This window comes from Pipistrellus hanaki (genome assembly GCF_964339955.1).
Source record: "Pipistrellus hanaki genome assembly, chromosome: 16".
Lineage (NCBI taxonomy): Eukaryota > Metazoa > Chordata > Mammalia > Chiroptera > Vespertilionidae > Pipistrellus > Pipistrellus hanaki.
The window spans coordinates 624,892-641,014 of NC_140518.1; the positions used below are offsets into that span (position 1 = coordinate 624,892).

The 16,123-nt window shown below is 68.5% G+C and overlaps 1 protein-coding gene across 8 annotated transcripts; it reads right to left on the bottom strand.

Annotated features, from left to right (window-relative positions):
• Positions 1-3,861: 3,861 nt before the first annotated feature.
• Positions 3,862-11,601, bottom strand: GCGR (glucagon receptor). 8 transcript variants are annotated; one of them, XM_084861999.1, is made up of 14 exons: positions 11,391-11,601; positions 7,474-7,571; positions 7,251-7,353; positions 6,543-6,650; positions 6,316-6,437; positions 6,136-6,242; positions 5,909-6,065; positions 5,667-5,826; positions 5,530-5,590; positions 5,277-5,346; positions 4,932-5,020; positions 4,691-4,851; positions 4,572-4,630; positions 3,862-4,373 (listed from the first exon to the last, which is right to left on the bottom strand). In XM_084861999.1, exons 2-14 carry the CDS (start codon positions 7,534-7,536, stop codon positions 4,146-4,148), a joined length of 1,488 nt encoding a protein of 495 aa, XP_084718125.1. In that variant the 5' UTR covers positions 7,537-7,571; positions 11,391-11,601; the 3' UTR covers positions 3,862-4,145. The 8 variants fall into 8 exon arrangements, with proteins under 8 accessions (XP_084718125.1, XP_084718128.1, XP_084718127.1 ...); XM_084862002.1 differs by having other exon boundaries at positions 4,572-4,613; positions 4,713-4,851; positions 11,391-11,483; XM_084862001.1 differs by lacking the exon at positions 11,391-11,601 and adding an exon at positions 11,313-11,331.
• Between the last annotated feature and the right edge of the window lie 4,522 nt (positions 11,602-16,123).

The window sequence follows — 16,123 nt, forward strand, 5'->3', positions numbered from 1 at the left end:
GGGTATCTGCTCTGCCTGCGCTGAGCGGGCTGGGGGTCGGGGAGACAGGAACCAGCTCAGGGGTGTCCAGCAATCGTGGGGGAGGTGCTGGTGGGGAGTGGGCCCAGTGTGGGTTCCGGGGTCCGGGCTGCAGGTGGAGTCCTCTGGCTGTTGGTTTTTATTTTGAAAATTGACTTTTAAAGATTGACAAGAAGGGAAGAGAGTTGGGCCTGACTGCTGGGGTGCTGCACCCCAGGAGAGCAGGAGGAGGAAGCAGGAAGAGGGGTTGTGCCTTGGAGAGCAGGTGGGGAGGGCCGGGCTGAGGGCTGCCAGGTGCCCGAGGCCAAGGAGCTCCGAGTGGACCTGGCGCTCCAGCTCGACCCCCACCGAAGGCAGCTGCTCCCGCCAGCCAGTCCTTGTATTTCCACCCAAAGGGCAGGCAGAGCCCTGTCTGGGTCTTCCCATCCGTGCTCCCTCCCCCACCCATAGCCCTCCCCCGCCCGCCCGCCCGCCAGCGGTGCTCCCTTCTCCCATACGCCCACGACGCAAGCATTTACACCCGATGTCTGCGTGTGCTCGGCACTGAGCCACATGGCAAACGGATCATTTTCCTTCCCTGCCCTTTTGTTTTCCTTAGTTATTAATTGTCTTCTTTTCCACGTGCTGTTTCCTCTGCACCTGTCTCCCCGGTCATCCCAGTCTCCTCCCGCTGTGGCCGGTCACTGTGGCCCATTGCCGGTGCCTCCCCGGAGCCCCTGCCCTGCTGGGGCCCAGGTACTCCCTTCCCCCCACCCCCTGCCGGGCACCCCTCTTGGGGATGCGCCCTGACGCTCCTGGTGTGATTCTGTTTATCAAAGGCCATGTTTTCCTCTTCCTTGGTCTTCACACTCTTTTTAGTAGCACACGTATGTGCACACACACACACACACACACACACGTACATGTGTGCACAGGCTGGGCGCCAAGGGAAGGCCTGGGTGGAGGTGGTGAGGGAGGGGAGCCGGCCGGGCATTTGTCTCCCGGTGGAGGATCCTGTGGTGCGGGGCCCTCCCCTGGCCCCCCCACCCCTGCAGGTCCCCCACTCAGAACCGGGGTTTACTGACTGGGCAGGCCCAGCCCTCCACTCCGCCCAACTCCGCTGGCCACTCCGGTCCCCTGGGCACGGGACAGGGTAGAGGAGGACAAGGGCAGAGGAATGGGGATGGGGGGCAGCAGGCGGCCCTGGTGAGGACGCACCCCCAGGCGGTCACTGACCCTGAGCTCAGCCGCCGTGAAGGAGAGCCGCCTCCCTGTGCCAGCGGGGCCGCACAGGCTCCGGGCGCCCTGGGCAGGGCTCCTGGGCAGGGCTCCGAGGAGACGGGCCTGGGACCGGGGCCGGAGGTGGCCGCGGCTGGACCGGGCCCTGGCTGCCCACCAGGACTCTCCCCCACCCGCCTCTCCGGGCCTGGGCGTGGGCGGCTGGGGTGAGCCCCTCAGGAGGCCCCAGCGCCTGCCGGAGTAATTCTATTTACCTTTCCTGAGCGCCGCCTGTCCTCTCATTTGTCCCATTAGCCCGGCTGTGCCTGAGTGGCTCCGGCCACGTGGCCGCCGCGGTGGGCACCCCTCCCCCGCCAGCGCCCGCCGCCCAGGGCCCGGAGCAGGGCCACCTGGCTGGCGGCCTGGCCACGCGCTCTGCCCGGCCGCCCCCTCCTGAGGCGCCCCCGCCCCCCGCATCCCACGGGCTCTCAGCGGGCTGCCAGGAGTGACCTCGGCCCGCTGGTCCCCTCCCGCCCTCGCTCCAGCCCCCTCATACCCTGTGCCTGGGAGCACGGGGACCTCAGGCTGCGCCCCTGCCCACACCCCGGTGCCCGGCCGCCCGCTCGCCCGCACTCAGCCCCGTCCCGGGGTCAGTCCCCCGACGGGGAGGACGGTGCCTGGTGAGGCCGGGACACTGCAGTCACCTCACTCGGGCCGTGCAGTCGGGGTCCCCTCTCCCCACTTCACCGGCCGCGGGGCCTGCTTGCTACTCAGGCGGCCAGAGTCAGGGTGGAGCAGAGGCGAGCGGAGGACGCGGGGCAGGCTGTCCCGAATGGTCCCCGCTGACCCCCAGTGCAGCCCCTGTCCATGGGGAGAAGGGTGATGTCAGTATCCCGGGCCATCGCCCCCCATCATGTCCCCCCACTGGCAAATGGTGACCCCTGGGGGCCGGGCCACAGCCGATGCGAGGGGGGGAGACGGGGGGGGGGGGGGGGGGGGGCCCTGTCCCCTCGGCCTGCGATGGCTGAGGCCGCTGGGCCTGACGAGAGGCCGCAGCTGTAACCTGAGGCAGCCAGGTGCTGCCGCCTGCACCCACTCAGTCCTATCGGGGTTCAGCTCTAGTCCCTCTGAAAAGTGGGGGTCTTGGAGGGCAGGGCCATGGCGGGGGGAGGTAGAGAGGACCTGGGCCCAGCCCGCCCCGCCCCCTCAGAGCACCCCGCCCCTGGTCCCCTCAGAGCGCCCCGCCCACGGTCCCCTCAGAGCGCCCCGCCCACGGTCCCCTCAGAGCGCCCCGCCCACCGTCCCCTCAGAGCGCCCCGCCCACGGTCCCCTCAGAGCGCCCCGCCCACGGTCCCCTCAGAGCGCCCCGCCCACGGTCCCCTCAGAGCGCCCCGCCCACGGTCCCCTCAGAGCGCCCCGCCCACGGTCCCCTCAGAGCGCCCCGCCCACGGTCCCCTCAGAGCGCCCCGCCCACGGTCCCCTCAGAGCGCCCCGCCCACGGTCCCCTCAGAGCGCCCCGCCCACGGTCCCCTCAGAGCGCCCCGCCCACGGTCCCCTCAGAGCGCCCCGCCCACGGTCCCCTCAGAGCGCCCCGCCCACGGTCCCCCTCAGAGCGCCCCGCCCACGGTCCCCTCAGAGCGCCCCGCCCACGGTCCCCTCAGAGCGCCCCGCCCACGGTCCCCTCAGAGCGCCCCGCCCCCTCAGAGCGCCCCGCCCACGGTCCCCTCAGAGCGCCCCGGTCCCCCTCAGAGCGCCCCGCCCCCTCAGAGCGCCCCGCCCACGGTCCCCTCAGAGCGCCCCGCCCACGGTCCCCCTCAGAGCGCCCCGCGCCCCCCAGCCCCTCAGAGCGCCCCGCCCCCTCAGAGCGCCCCGCCCACGGTCCCCTCAGAGCGCCCCGCCCCCTCAGAGCGCCCCGCCCACGGTCCCCTCAGAGCGCCCCGCCCCCTCAGAGCGCCCCGCCCACGGTCCCCTCAGAGCGCCCCGCCCCCTCAGAGCGCCCCGCTCACGGTCCCCTCAGAGCGCCCCGCCCACGGTCCCCTCAGAGCGCCCCGCCCCCTCAGAGCGCCCCGCCCACGGTCCCCTCAGAGCGCCCCGCCCACGGTCCCCCTCAGAGCGCCCCGCGCCCCCCAGCCCCTCAGAGCGTCCCACCCCCTCAGAGCGTCCCGGCCCCCCTCAGAGCTCCCCCTGTCCCCTCAGAGCGTTGCGGTACCCCCCAGAGTGCCCCGCCCCCTCAGAGTGCCCCGCCCACGGTCCCCTCAGAGCGCCCCGCCCCCTCAGAGCGCCCCGCCCCCGGTCCCCTCAGAGCGCCCCCATCCCCTCAGAGCACCCCGGCCCCCCTAAGAGCGTCCCGGCCCTCCTCAGAGCGCCCCCGTCCCCGCAGAGCATCCCGGTCCCCCTCAGAGCGCCCCGGCTCCCTCAGAGCGCCCCCATCCCCTCAGAGCACCCCCGTCCCCCTCAGAGCACCCCGGCCCCCCTAAGAGCGTCCCGGCCCTCCTCAGAGCGCCCCCGTCCCCGCAGAGCATCCCCGTCCCCCTCAGAGCACCCCGGCCCCCCTAAGAGCGTCCCGGCCCTCCTCAGAGCGCCCCCGTCCCCCTCAGAGCGTCCCGCCCCCTCAGAGCGTCCCGACCCCCCTCAGGGCGCGGCAGCCACAGCACAAGCTCTTTATTGCTGGAGGACACACACTCCTCCACAGACACAGACACACACGGACACACAGACACACACTGACGAGAGGCTCCCCCCATTCCCCCTGCCCGCGCCCCGGGCCCCGCTGGGCACAGAGCAGGTGTGAGAGGGGAGGGGAGGGGAGCGGAGGGGAGGCGAGGGGAGGCCCGCCCCTCCGGCCCTGCAGGGGGACCGGGGGGCAGTGGGGTGTCCCAGAGCCTGTCTGGACCCGGTCTGGATTGTTCGTCGCGGCCTCTCCCTCCGGCTCACAGGGCGCTCTGGGCCCACCCCGGGAGGCGGGCAGCCTCGGGGGGCTCCCCGGCGGGGTCGTGGGGGGCCCCGTTGCTGTCAGGGCCCCGGGTCAGCAGCAGCTTCTCGGTGGGGGCCCCGCTGGAGGGCCGGGCGGGGGCCGGGCGGCTGCTGCCCGGGCGCTCCTCCCGCAGCGCCTCGCCCGCACGCCAGCGGCGCCAGCTCCGCAGCAGCTCCGCCTGCACCTGGGGCGGCCGACAGGTGAGGCTGGGCCGGTGCCCCCAGTCCCCCGCCCCCGGGCTCCCCCGAAGGCCTGGCACCCCGCCGGGAGCAGGAGGGGCTCTGCCGCCAGGACGCCGGGGTTTGGGGGGGCCGGCACCTGGGCATGAAGGCTGGGCGCCCGGGCTCACTCTCCCACCCCCCGCCATCCAGGCCCCACTCACCTCCTTGTTGAGGAAACAGTAGAGGACAGCCACCAGCAGGCCCTGCAGAGAGGGGTCACCTGGGCGTCAGCCAGCCCCGAGGGAGTGTGGGCACCTGGGGGGCACCTGGGGGCGGGCACTGAGGGGCACCGGGGTGGGCACCTGGAAGGAGCTGAGGAAGAGGTCGAAGAAGAGCTTGGCGAAGCGCAGGGTGCCCTGGGCGTGCTCGTCCGTCACGAAGGCGAACACCACCTCGTGGACGCCCAGCAGGGGGATAAGGGTCAGTGTGGACTTGGCCAGCCTGTGGGGGCGGAGCCTGAGCACGGCACTGCCCCCGCCCCTGCCCGGCCCACCTGCCCGCACCCCCCTGTCCGCACCCACCGGAACTTGTAGTCCGTCTGGCGCATCTGATGGGCCCGCAGCTTGGCCACAAGGATGTGGAGGATTCGGACGAAGATGAAGAAGTTGATCTGCACGTGGAGGGCCTGGCTCAGGGCGCCCTGCCTCCCGGCTCCCGGCTCCCCAGGCCCTGGGGCTAGAGGGCACGGGGCCAAGACGGCAGCCCAGCCCCAGGCCAGGGCGCCGGCAGTGTCCTGGCGGCATGCCGGCCTCCCTCCCGTCCGCCCAGGCAGGATGCTGTCTGCCTCTTGGCCGCCGGCACCGCAGGCCCACGAGGAGGGGGGCTGAGCCCACCCCAGGCCCCGCCCGGAGCCGCCATTTCCTCACCACAAGGGTCAGGAAGACAGGGAAGCGCAGGATCCACCAGAAGCCCATGTTGTCGTTGCTGGTCCAGCACCTGCGGGCGGCGCTCACGGCTGTCAGCCCCGCCTGCTCCGACCGCCCCCAGTGCCCGCAGATCTAATCGTGACGGGAATGACCCCATCCTGGGCACCAGGTCTGCTTACCCCCACGGCCTCAGGCCAGCGACCCCCTCCCCCGGCCCAGAACCGGCGGCCCGCCCGCCGCCGCGAGTACTCACTGGATGTTCTCGAACAGACACTTCACCACCGCCCAGGGGATGACGAACAGCATGGGGGCGCCTGCAGGGGCGGCAGCTGTGGTCCTAGCTCCCCACCTCCCCCGGGCGTGCCCCCCCACCCCGCAGCGGCCCCTCACCCCAGCCGATGCCCAGGTACAGGGCAAAGTAGCTCCTCTCGGGGCCGGTGGACAGGCCCAGCAGGCTGAGCAGGTACACGCCCTCCACCAGCAGCCAGCAGGCGTTGGCCACCACGCCGTACTGCATGAACACGGTGGCCACCCGGCAGCCCGCCACCGCCTGCGGGCAGGGCAGCGCGTGAGCGGGCCGCCCGGCCCGGTTGGGGGAACACGGGGGTGGGTTTGGGGGGACGGGTGCTCACCCCGTCGCTCAGCCAGCCCCGCACGCTGAGGTCATCCCCGATCTGCTGGCCGTAGCGGGTCTGGAGCAGCGTGTCGATGGCCAGCACGGAGCCGGCCTTGAGCACGAAGGAGGCGAACAGGTTCGCGTGGACGTAGTTGCGGGTGCAGCGCAGCCTCCTGTGGGGACGGGAGTCGGCGCCCGCCCGCCCGCACCCTGCCCGCCTCCCCTCCCCCGGCACGGGCCTACCTGAGGCCCAGCAGGACGGCCAGCGCCAGCAGCAGCGCCCCCAGCGAGAGGCAGTACCCCACCGTGTACATCACCTGGAAGCCGCGGTACAGCCTGGCCATGCCATTCTGTGGGCCACAGGGCAGTCAGGCGGGTGGGGGACGCCCCCCGGCCCCCCGGCCCCCCGGCCGCCTCACTGACCTGCACCTTCATCTCCTCCTCGTCCATCTGGCACTGGGACGCGTTTCTCCACGGCTGCCCCCGCGGCCCCCGCACCCACTGCCCGTCCGGCCCGCACCTCTTGTAGACGAACCGGTGCTGGACTGCGGGGGGGGGGGGGAGGGGGTGTGATGGTCTGAAGCCGGCCCCACACCCCTGCACCCGCCCTGCACCCGCCCCCCCCCCATTCCCCGTGCCTCTGCAGGTACCTTTGTGGTACCAGGGCAGGTACCAGGGGCAGGAGATGTTGGCCGTGGTGTTGGGCGGCGTGTCGGGCCAGCAGGAGTACTTGTCAAAGGTCCGGTTGCAGACCAGCTCTGTGGGGCGGCGGGCACTCAGCAGGCCTCGGCCTCTCGTCCCACCTGGGGGTCCTCTGAGAACCGTCCTCTGCTCCCGCCTCCCCTGGGCCACCCCGCATTTCCCCCAGCTTGCCCCACACCCTCTCCCCAGTTCCCTTTTTAAAGTGCCTCCTGCTCTGGGGACTGAACCCTAATTTCGTTGGCTCTCTTCCTGGGCCCAGCACCCACCCTGTGGGCAGTCCCTCCCCCTGCCCTGGGCGGGTCCCTTCCCTGCCGGGCAATGCCTGCTCCCACCTCTCTGCACCCGGGGGCCTCCGGGACTGTCCAGACACGGACCCCACCCTGGCCTGGCCCTCTGGCCCCCGGGCCTCCTGAGGTCGGCCCACCTGTGTCTGCAGCCCCCTGTGGCCTCTAAGCCCCCGTGGGGCGCCAGCAGCAGGGGCAAGGGGACACGGAGCACCCCAGTGCGGAGGCCAGTCTACCGCCTCTCTTCCCTCCTGCTCCTGTGGCCTCGGGCACGTCACCGCCTCTCGTGACTCAGTTTCCTCTCCTGAGCTGAGCCTTCCCACAAGCTGAGCCAGGAGATGCCCAGGAGGGAGGCGGCTCCCCGAGGCTCACCCGTGGGGGGCGGCAGCAGGCTCAGGTTGTGCAAACACTGGTCCCCGTAGAGCTTCCACCTCTCGAACAGAGAGTCCATCACCTGCGCGCACGGGGCCTGTGGCTGAGGCGGGGAAGGGGTGGGAGCGGCCGGTCAGCGAGGGCCAGGAGGGTGAGGGCGGGCGGGGGGGGGCGGGGGAGGGGACGGGGGGGGGGCGAGGGCCAGAGCGGGAGGGGCGCTCACCTGGCTGGTCAGCAGAAGCAGCAGCAGCAGGAAGGGGGGTGGGCATGGCCTGGTGGGGGGCATGCCTCCGGGCTGCTGCCCCCCACATCTGCCTGGGGCTGCAGAGCGGGGGCAGAGGAGGGCAGAGGGTGCTTTTAGGGGAGCGCTCGGAGCAGCGGGGGGCAGGCAGCTGGGCCTGTGGCAAGGCCCAGTGGGAAGGCTCGGCTGGGTCCTTCTTGGCCATGGGGTGTCCTGCTCCCCTTAAGCCCCCTGGAGTCTTGGGGTCCCCTCGATGAGGGGGAGCTGGGGAGGTAGCGCCCCTGGCCAATGGGTCCTGCCCAGATCCTGGGGGCAGGGGTTCCGTGGCCGCAGCTGTCTTCCCGGCTCCAGTGCCCGCCCTCTCCTCCCGGATGGCAGCCATCAGCCTCTGGCCCGAAGCCCAGGCAGCCCTCCCCCTTGGCCCCCACGCCTCCCCCCATCAGCCCTAGGGAAGGCAGGGGGGCGGACAGGAGCAGCGGCATGTTCTCAGGGTGGCCCCGTCCCACCACTGCCAGCTGCTGGGCCCAGACGCGGGGGGGGGGGGGGGGGGGGCATGAGGCCTGCTCCCAGGCTGCAGCTGCCCCATAAATCCTCCCTCGGGCTCCCAGCAACTCCCATGGGGCAGCTGGAGGCGCCTCTCTCGGGGCCGGGTGCAGGGCTGGGGCCCCCCTTCTCTGGGCACTGGCTGGGCCTAGCAGGTGACGGAGGGACAGAGAGACAGGGGGACAGGGGGACAGGGGGACGGAGGGACGGAGGGACTGAGGGACTGAGGGACTGAGGGGCAGTGGCTGTCTGGAAGGCACTGCCAGGGAGAAGCCAGGAAAGGGAGAGCAGGTGCAAGCTGTGGCTGAAGGTGGGGGTTGTTCAGACACCCCAGGTTCCAGCCCCGCCCATTAGTCCAGCTGGTCCTCATGGGGCCATTTCAATCAGGGCCTCCCTGAGACGTGCCCCCCGCCCCCTCCCACTCCCCTCCCCTCAATGGGGTCCTGGATGCCCCCGTGAGGAGAGCTGAGCGACGGGGTGCACCTGGCTCCAGCCTGCGTGGGGCTCCTGACCCGCCCGGGGGCCAGGTGCACAGGTGAGGCCCCGAGCTCAGGGCTGTGGGGGTGGGGGTGGGGGGGGGAGCCACAGTCTGAGGGTGCTCTTGGCAGAGAAGGGGGCAGTGTCTTCTGCCCCAAGGTCACAAACGGTTCTTTCTCTCCTGATTCTGACCAGACAGCCCTCACCGCCCCGCCCCTCCTGCCCCAGCCCCAGCCGGGGGGGGGGGGGGGGGGGCGGGGGGGGGGCGCGGTGAGGAGCCGCCTCTCCGGTCCCTCCGCTGCAGTGAGGGGCTGGGGGGGGGGGGGCAGGGGTCCTGAGCAACTGAGGCTCTGGGCCCAGGGAGGGGAGGGACGGGTGGCTGGGCCAGTGCACAGCGGGATGCTGGGCCCGAGGAAGGACACTGCCCGATAAGCTGTTCCCGGTCCGGGCCCTGAGGGGGAGGGGGGGGTGCTGCGGGCCCAGGAGCTCCACCAGGAAGCACAGCCCCCCATAGTCATTTGGGGGGGAAGGGGGAACCCCTCCCCTGCACAGAGTGGAGGACTGGGCGCCCAGTGCGGTCCCGGGACTGAGGACAAAGGAGTTAACTGCTCAGAGCCTCAGGTTCCCCATCTGGGACGGGGTGCCGCCTCCTCAGGAGTCAGGGAGCTCTGCCACCTGAGGGCTAACGGGGTGTCCCGGCCAGGCCCCGCCCCCACGGGACAGGGAACCCCAGGGTGGCCAGAGCACAGGTCTGGGCTGCAGGGGGATGAGGTGTGAGCCCCGGAGGTGGGGCTGCAGGTGGAGGTGCCGGGCCCTGCGTTACTCACTGACCCCCCCAGCTGAGCGGGGTGGAGGCCACTGGCCGGGGACCAGGACTGTGCCCGCAGGTGCCAGCTCAGGTCGGGCAGCTGGAGCGGAAGGGGCTGGGGGGGGCTCTCCCCTCCTCCTCAGCCCCACCCTCCCCGCTCCCCGCACCTGCCCGCTGGCACGCGCCCTGCCCCCGCCAGCAGAAGGCACACTCACACCCGCAGTCACCCACTGCTTAGCCAGCGTCCCCACCAGGGGGGGGGGGGAGGGCCGAGGGACTCCCAGGCCTGGGGGAGGGACCCGGCCGTGGATGGCCATTAGCAGAAGGGCAGGCCCCCAGGATGGAGGTGCAGGAGGGGCAGAAGGTGCAGGGGGGCAGGAGGTGCAGGGGGGCAGGAGGTGCGTGGGGGGAGGGGGTGTTTGTAAAACCAGATCCAGTGGTGGGAGGTGGTGGCCCGAGGGCCAGGCCTGTTGACAAAGCCTGATCCCTGCCCTTCACCCCGGCCCAGGGGCGGCGGCACAGCTCCCCCTGCAGCCTCCCCTCCCCTCCCCCTCCCCCTCCTCTCCCCAGCAGGGCGGCCCTAAGCCCGCGGCGCTGCATGCGGGTGCCCAGCCTCCGGTCAGTGGGTTCAGCTGGGGGGGGGGGGGCGCGAGGGGAGGCGGGAACCCTGCGCCCAGAAACGGAGGGGGAGCGGGTGCCAGCGACAGGTGGGCTTCCGGGGTGCCGGCCTCTCGCCCCCCATCCCGGAGACATCCCCTCCCGGGCCCCAGGGGGAGGCCAGGCCGCCGAGGACCCCGCCGGGGAGTAGCGGGGAGCCCGTGGGGGCGGGGCGGGGTGCTGGGGGAGAGGGGACCCCGGGCTTCCCGAGAGGGCGCAGCGCCGACCGGCCCCCCCCCCCCCCGCCACGGCCCGGAGGGCGCACCGGGGCTGGATGGAGGGTGAGGACGCAGCCCGGTCCCCGCCGACCGGTTCCGAGCCCCGATTCTGCGCCCCCGGGACGTCCCCGCGCCGCTGCTCACCGCGCTCCGCTCCGCTCCGCTCCGGCTCCGGGTCCCCGCGCCCCGCGCCCCGCCGCCCGCTCCGTGCCCGCCGGCTCCGCGCGCAAACTTTCCGGCGGCGACGCTGGGCGGCAGTGGCGACGGAGGCGGCGGGGGCGGCGGGGGCGGGAGCGGGGACGGGAGGGGGAACGGGGGAGCAACCGAGGGTCCGCGCCCCGCTCCTCCCAGCGACGCCGCGCGTCCCCCGGGCCCCGGGCGGAGGGCGGTCGCCGACCTGCGCTGCGGGGCGGTGGCGGGGGCGGACAGGGGGTGGCGGTTGGGGCGCCCTTCCTCTTGCTCCCTCTGGTCCCAGCTTCTCCCTGGTGCGGGGTGCGTGGTGCGGGGTGCGGGGCGCTGGCTGGTTTCCCGGAAGGACCGGCTCCCCACCTACCCCCGCGGCTCCCGGGCGCAGTGCAGGCAGATGGGGGACCCTTAACCCGGTCTCAGGGCCCAGGTCACCTCCATTAACCCCCTCCAGTGCCCCTGGGCCCCCCCACTGTTTGGGGGCGCTCCACAGCTGCACCCCCAGCCTTCTGCCTGCAGCCTTCTGCCTGCCCGACCTCCCCCAGGTCTGCAGCCGGCGCCCCGCTCTGCTTGGGGTCCATCCACCCCCTCACCTGCCAGGCCCCCTCACACACACTGGGGGCCCCATCTTTCCTGGGCTTTCAGCATTCAGGACAGGACGTAGCCGTTCCTTCTAGAAAGTTCTCCCTCCACTGTGGCTTCCAGGGGCCTCTCCCCCCACTGCCCCTCACTGTGCCCGCTCTCCAGCCCCACGGGCTGCCCGGGGCCCTGGATGCGCCCCCGCCCCCATGGAACCCCCGCCTCTCCTCTGTCTCCGGGCCCCTCTATGCTCTGTTTGGGGGGCACTGGCAGCCATGGTACCCCCGGGCCCCTCCAGCTCCCAGAGCAGAGCACCGCCGGCCCCCAAAGGTGCTGGCCGGGCCTGGGCCCACCAGTGCCGCCTGGAGCCCTGTGAGGGGGTGAGGGGGTGGGAGGCCCTCGAGGGGAGCTCCCCAGACCCCCCTTCTTACCGGTCACCTGGAGCCCTGCCCCCAGGGCGGCCTTTCTCTTTCAGTTCAGGTGCCCGCCAGGAAGCAAAGGTCAGAGGCAAAGGTCAGAGGCAAAGGTCAGAAAGCAACTCTGCCTGCAGAAGGGCCGCTGTGCAAACGCAGGTGCGGGCGGGGGAGGGCCTCCAGCCTGTGCCCAGACTGGCCCCCTCCCCCCCACAGTCCCCCCCCCACAGCTCCCTCCTCCCCTACAGCCCCCTCCTCCTCCCACAGCCCCCTCCCCCCACAGCCCCTCTCCCCTCCCCTTCCCCACCTCTCTCCCCCTCCCTCAAGTGCACCTGGTGGGGGCACAGATCGGGTCAGAGTGCCCTGTGTGTGGGGTGACTGGACCACCCCCAGGCGGCTGTGATGTCAGAGATGGGTGACCCTCCCGTGTGATCCTCGGCGATGCCCTGCCTCCCTGGCCCTTAGTCCCGCGAGGCTCTGGATGGGCATGGGCCCAGCTGTCCGGGACAGGCGCTGGGTGGCCAGGAGGGGACAGATGGGGTGGGGTTCCCTCCCCGGACTGGGGCCACTTCTATTTTTTTAAAAATATATTTTATTGCCGAAACCGGTTTGGCTCAGTGGTAGAGCGTCGGTCTGCGGACTGAAGGGTCCCGGGTTCGATTCCGGTCGGGGGCATGTGCCTTGGTTGTGGGCACATCTCCAGTGGGGGGTGTGCGGGAGGCAGCTGGTCGATGTTTCTCTCTCATCGACGTTTCTGGTTCTCTATCTCTCTCCTTTCCTCTCTGTAAAAAATCAATAAAAATATATATTAAAAATATATATATATATTTTTATTGATTTTTTACAGAGAACAAGGGAGAGAAATAGAGAGTTAGAAACATTGATGAAAGGGAAACATTGATCAGCTGCCTCCTGCATATTCCCAATGGAGATGTGCCTGCAACCACGGTACATGCCCTTGACCGGAATCGAACCTGTGACCCTTCAGTCCGCCGGCTGACGCTCTATCCACTGAGCACACGGGTCACGCTGGGCCACCTCTATTTACATAACTGAATTCACAGACGTAAACAGAGCGGGGATGGGAACCGAGGGGCTGGGCCTTCCCACACAGCCGTCGCGGCCTGGGGTCGAGGAAGGTGCCTGCCCACTGGGTTCGGGGTCCTGTGGGGCGGCCTCTGAGGGCAGCCCCCGTGCCGGAGCCAGTGGGGCAGGGCGGGCAGCTGCTTCTGCCCGGTGCGTGCGGGCCGGTCTGCACGGAGCTCAGTGGGGACAGGCGACCAGGCCCTGGAGCTGGTACCGCCGCCCTCCCAGGAGGACCACCCCGCCCTCCTGTTCTTGGGGGTCAGAGGACAGCGAGGAGTAGAGAAAGGGGGCCAGAAAAAAAAAAAAAAGAAAGAGAAAGGGGGCCAGAGGGGTGGCGTGGGCAGAGCCGGGGCAGAGGGACCGGGAGGGGAGGGCCCGTCGGGGCAGCGGACCGGAGGCACCGGGCTGGTGCCACACCAAGTGCTGGTGGCACCCGGCTGGTCCCTCTGTCTCCTCACTGAGCCCTCATTCCTTCCCATTCCTCGTCTCCAGCTTTTCTTGGCACACTTAGAGCACAGCATTTCCTTCTGCTAATTAGAGCGCCTCACCAGTTGGGCTTGGCTCGGGGTTGAGTATTGACCTAGGAACCAGAAGGTCACGGTGCTATTCCCAGTCAGGGCAGTGGCCCGGGTTGCGGGCTCGATCCCCCATGGAGGGGGCGTGCAGGAGGCAGCCGGTCCATGATCCTCTCTCATCATGGATGTTTCTCTCTCCCTCCCTTCCTCTCTGGAACCAATAAAAACAAATGTACGAGCCAAAACCGGTTTGGCTCACTGGATAGAGCGTCAGCCTGCAGACTGAAAGGTCCCGGGTTCGATTCCTGTCAAGGGCATGTACCGAGGTTGCAGGCACATCCCCAGTAGGGGGTGTGCAAGAGGCAGCTGATCGATGATTCTCTCTCATCGATGTTTCTAACTCTCTATCCCTCTCTCCTCCTCTCTGTAAAATATCAATAAAATATATTTAAAAAAACAAACAAATATGTACGAGAAATGTGTAAAAAGAACTGAAATGCTGATGCTTGCCCAGCCTCCCCATCGCTCCCACTGAGCGGGGTGGCGCTCGGCGATGGTCACAGGGGGATGTGGAAAAGGTGCATTGTATCGGCCGGACCGTCTCGAAGGCGGGTGAGGGCCTCGGGCGGCGTGAGGCTGTGGGCGGCCGTCCTGTGGGTCCCTGGACGCTGGTTGCTGGTTGGCTGGCTCACCGCCTGCTCTGAGTTCCGGAGGGCGTGGGGCTTGGCTTACCTCCCGCCCCCTTTCCTTCCTTGTTTTGGCCAAGACGCAGCCCCTCCCCGGACAGGTCCCCTCACACCCTGGGTGAACCTCGTGTCCTCGGGCAGGCAGGCAGGCAGCAATCTGTTCTTCCAAACCATGTGTCCATTCAGTCCCGCCAGCAGGGAGCACTGCTCCCGGACACACTCCCAGCCCGCAGGTTACTTGGTTTTATTTTTTACAATATATTTTTTAGCCGAAACCGGTTTGGCTCAGTGGATAGAGGTCAGCTTGAGGACTAAAGGGTCCCAGTGGCTTCTGGGTCCTCCCACAGGCCCCGGCCCCAGGCCCTCCCACCTTTCCCAGCATCCTCTCCCCCTACCTCAGGCCTGACTGCGTGGATGGGCCTGTGGCTCACCTGTTCCCTCCGGGTTCGGGGCCTCCCGCCCTGCTCCCTCCTCTGGCCCCCGTCCACCTGTCCCTGGGCAGTGCTGTCCCCCAGTCCCCACGCTGTCACTGACCCCAGCCTGCTGCCCCCCACAGCCTTGGCCTGGCCCCTCCACAGCCGCGGCCCGGCCCCTCCTGCCGCCGTCCCTCTAAGTGGCCTGATTCAATCGGCAGCCGTCTGGATGCAGCTCCCGGGAGCCTAACGACCCTGCTGGTGGCTCGGGGCGAGAGGCGCCAGGGCGACCGGGAGCCGAGGGTGGAGCCACTCGGGAGAGAAGAGACATGGAGGCTCCTGTTCCAGGCTGGACTGTGTCCCCCACATTCACGGTGAAGCCTGACCCCCGGCCGCTCGGGAGGGTCTGTATTGGGAGGAAGGGCTCTACCGGGCGGGGTAATGAGGTCATTAGGGTGGCTCGGGGGCTGAGCATCCACCTAGGAACAGGGAGGCCAGGGTTCGATTCCCAGTCAGGGCACAGGCCCGGGTTGTGAGCTCCATCCCCAGTGGGGGGCGTGCAGGAGGCAGCCGACCCATGATTCTCTCTCATAGATGTTCCTGTATCTCTCACCCCCTTCCTCTCTGAAATCAATTAAAATAATAATAACAACAATAATAATAAAATGTTGCCCTAACCGGTTTGGCTCAGTGGATAGAGCATCGCTCTGTGGACTGAAGGGTCCCAGGTTTGATTCCGGTCAAGGGCACATCCCCAGTGGGGGGTGTGCAGTAGGCAGCTGATCGATGTTTCTAACTCCCTCTCCCTTCCTCTCTGTGAAAAATCAATAAAATATATTAAAAATAAATAACAGAATAATAATAATAATAATAATAATAATAATAATGATGTGTGGATGGAGGAGGAGACAGGCCTGGGGCAGGGCTGGCGGGCTGGCCGTCTCCTGGGAGATCAGAACTGCTGACCAGCTCCCTGAGGCCCGGGGCGGGAGGGGCGTGGTGGGTCCTGGGAGGATGGGCTCCCTCAGGGCAGGGTCGAGGTGGGGGCCTGCAGAGCCCAGGGCCCTGTGTGTCGGTAGGGTGATGCAAAGGTGGGGTGCTCAGGGGCAGGCGCCGATGGCCTCGGAGCCCTAACGGTAGGAGCTGGACACCGTGTCCTCGCCGAGGGACCAGCCGCCCACCGCTGGAGAGCAAATTACCTAAATGTGCCCGCTCCCAACAGCCAGCTCTTATCCCCACGGGGCTCCTGCGGTTCCTGCGTCAGGTGTCAGCTGGCTGAGCAGCCAGAGCCGAGGTTCTCCCCCTTCCTAACGCCATGGCCCTTTAACACGGCTCCTCATGCTGTGGTGACCCCAGCCATGACATTATTCTCGTTGTTATTTCATCACTGTCATTTTGTTACTGTTATGAATCATAATGTAAATATCTGAGTTTTCCGATGGCCTCAGGCGACCCTGTTAGCGGTTCTCAACCTGTGGGTCGCGACCACTGGGATAGGGGCTTAATCACAAGGAACAACAGCCTGTAATTATTGGAATCGAGAGTCCAGGTCAGTGGTCGGCAAACTCATTAGTCAATAGAGTGGCAAACTGTGGCTTGAGAGCCCAATGTAGCTTGCGAGCCGCAGTTTGCCAACAATGCTCTATCCACTGAACTAAACGAGCTAGGGCTCAGCCCTCACGACTTAAAACAGAAAGAGGAGGCGGCTTCTGGAGATGGTGGTGACGGCTGCATAGCCGTGTGCACGGGCTCAGGCCACTGAGCCGAGGAGCCTGGGCTGCCCAGCGCAGCCCCAGTCCTGGATGCGATACACCTGCCGCAGGCCCCACCCGCACCTGCAGCCCACCCGCCCACACCTGCGGTCACTACTGCCATCAGCAGGCTCACCTTCCTGAGGGGAGGGTCGGCCTCCATGGGCACGCGGCGTCTGAGTGCAATGGAGTGAGGTGTGTCTGTACTCAGATTCATTATATGTTAACATCATTATATTATTTATTACATTTCACCATAGTAAAACAATTTATATATATATATATTTTTTTATTGATTTC

Bases quoted from the DNA above. Each gene is read 5' to 3' on its own strand.
- GCGR (XM_084861999.1), bottom strand. From the start codon at position 7,536: ATGCCCCCCACCAGGCCATGCCCACCCCCCTTCCTGCTGCTGCTGCTT. The intron at 6,066-6,135 runs GTAGGCCCGTGC...CCGTCCCCACAG, and splicing joins GCCGTCCTGCTGGGCCTCAG to GAGGCTGCGCTGCACCCGCA. The intron at 5,021-5,276 runs GTGAGGAAATGG...CTCCACGTGCAG, and splicing joins CTGTCTTCCTGACCCTTGTG to ATCAACTTCTTCATCTTCGT.